This window comes from Empidonax traillii, unplaced genomic scaffold (assembly GCF_003031625.1).
Source record: "Empidonax traillii isolate 1590-97213 ecotype Southwest subspecies unplaced genomic scaffold, ASM303162v1 scaffold4156:size10026, whole genome shotgun sequence".
Taxonomy (NCBI): Eukaryota; Metazoa; Chordata; class Aves; order Passeriformes; family Tyrannidae; genus Empidonax; species Empidonax traillii.
The window spans coordinates 13-2,037 of record NW_020959349.1 but is presented as its reverse complement, the minus strand read 5'-3'; the positions used below and the strand labels follow the sequence as shown (position 1 = coordinate 2,037).

Here is a 2,025-nt window from a genome sequence, read left to right as displayed (position 1 = left end):
GTAGGGGTGCTGGGGGTCCCAGAGGGGCACTGGGGGTTCTGGGGGATCAACGGGGGGGCATGGGGGGTTTGGGGATGCTGGGAGTCTGCAGGTTAAATGGGAGGGCATTGGTGGTCCCAGGGGTCTGGTGGGTCAATGGGAGGCACTGGGGGTTTGGGGGTGCTGGGGGGGTCAATGGAGGGGAAGCACTGGGGGTCCCAGGGCTGCTGGGGGGGTCAGCAAGGGGCCACTGGTGGTCCCGGGGGTCTGGGGGTTCAGTGGGAGGCGCTGGGGGTTTGGGGGTGCTGGGGGTCCCAGGGGGACGCCCCGGCCCCCCGGGGGTGCCCCCCGAGCCCCCCCCGTACCCACCGATGTCGGCGGTGTCGGGGTGGAACTGGGTGTTGGTGTAGGTGACGAACTGCAGCTGCCGGTTCAGGTGGTCCAGGTGGGCGGCGGCCAAGGACAGGTGGGGCTGCCCCTCCCCCCGCAGGGCCACCCCCTCCACCTCGGCCGCCACCGCCAGGGTCCCCAGCGAGGCCGTCAGGTTCACCTGGGGGCGCCACGTCGGGGGGGTCCGTGGGGGGGACAGGGCAGGGACACCCCAACACCGGCGGGGGGGGGGGAGGGGGAGACACGCCCCTCCCACTCATAGACCACGCCCCCAACACTCCCCTCCCATCCTTAACCACGCCCTCCCCACGCCCCGCCCACACCTGGACACAGCTGGACACCCCTCACCTGCCCCCCACCCACTCCCCACCCCAGACCCACCCATCTTTGACCACGCCCTGCCCTGGCCCCGCCCCCCCGCGTGGCCCCGCCCTCACCTGGTACCTGTTCCTGGGGGGCGCCTGCAGGCTCAGCCCTGGGGGGGTAACGTGGGGATGAGGGGGGGCCGGGGGGCACAGAGACCCCCCTGGAGGATCCCGTACCCCGTCCCTCCCCCGAGACACGCCCTCATCGAGCCCCCCATCCCTGTGCCCCCCCCGTCGTCCCCCTCGTGCCCCCCACCTCCATGTCCCTCCCCACTCTGTGCTCTCTCCTCGCCTCTCCCGTGCCCCCCACGTGCTTCTGTGCCCCCCCCGTGTTTCCTGGTGCCCCCCCCGTGTTTCCCGGTGCCCCCCCGGCCCCCCCGCGCCCCTCACCGGGCACCAGCACCGTCTGCAGCGGCCGCACCTCCACCCCCTGTGCCGGGTACTCCAGGGGGGAGTTGGCCGGGACGATGAGCAGGCGGTCGGCGGGGGTCTGCACCCTGAGGGGGGGGGGGAGGGGGACGGGGGGGTCAGAGGGGGGTCCCACCCTGCCCCCATCGCATCCTGCGGCGGGGTACCCACCGCGCACCCGACCCCGGGGGTCCCACCCTGCCCCGGGGGTCCCACCCAGCCCCGGGGGTCCTATCCTACCCCGGGGGTCCCACCCTACCCGGAGGGTCCCACCCAGCCCCGGGGGACCCACCCAACCCTGGGGGGCCTATCCTACCCGGGGGGTCCCATCTTGCCCCGGAGGGTCCCATCCTGCCCGGGGGGATCCCACCCAGCCCCGGGGGGTCCCACCCAGCCCCGGAGTGCCCTGGGGGTCTCCCCCGCCCTGGGGCTGCCCCCTCCCTTCCCCGTGGCATTCCGGGGTGTCCCCCCCCCGCACCGGTTGCGGTAGCTCCGGTACTCCCGTTCCCGCAGCCGCAGCTGCCGCGGCCGCTCCCCGGGGGCGAAGGCGCTGGCAAAGTCGAGCCCCCCCGGGCCGGGCCCGAAGAGCCTCCGGCGCAGCGGCAGCGCCAGCCCCGCCTCGGCCTCCGCCTCGCACGAGCAGCCGTTCCTGGGCAGGAGCCTGTCGCGACAGGGCTGCTGGCACCGGCGGCGACACCGGCGGCACGTGGAGCCACCACCGGCACCGCCCTGACACCTCCTGCACTGCCCCTGCTGTCACTGTCCCCACCTGTACCTACCCCGACACCTGTCACTGCCCCCACTGTCACCATCCCCACCTGTCCCCACCGCCACCTCCTGCACTGCCACGACCCCGCCCCGCCACCCCCCTTTTAATCCCCCC

At 74.5% G+C, this 2,025-nt stretch overlaps 1 protein-coding gene across 1 annotated transcript; it reads right to left on the bottom strand.

Moving 5' to 3' along the window:
• Positions 1–344: 344 nt before the first annotated feature.
• LOC114072851 (beta-1,4 N-acetylgalactosaminyltransferase 1-like) lies at positions 345–1,803 on the bottom strand (the record flags this gene model as incomplete). The annotated part of the gene is made up of 4 exons (XM_027910679.1): positions 345–529; positions 807–844; positions 1,125–1,231; positions 1,621–1,803. Coding segments are annotated over 4 exons (513 nt in total), but the record flags the coding sequence as incomplete, so codon positions are not given.
• Positions 1,804–2,025: the final 222 nt, after the last annotated feature.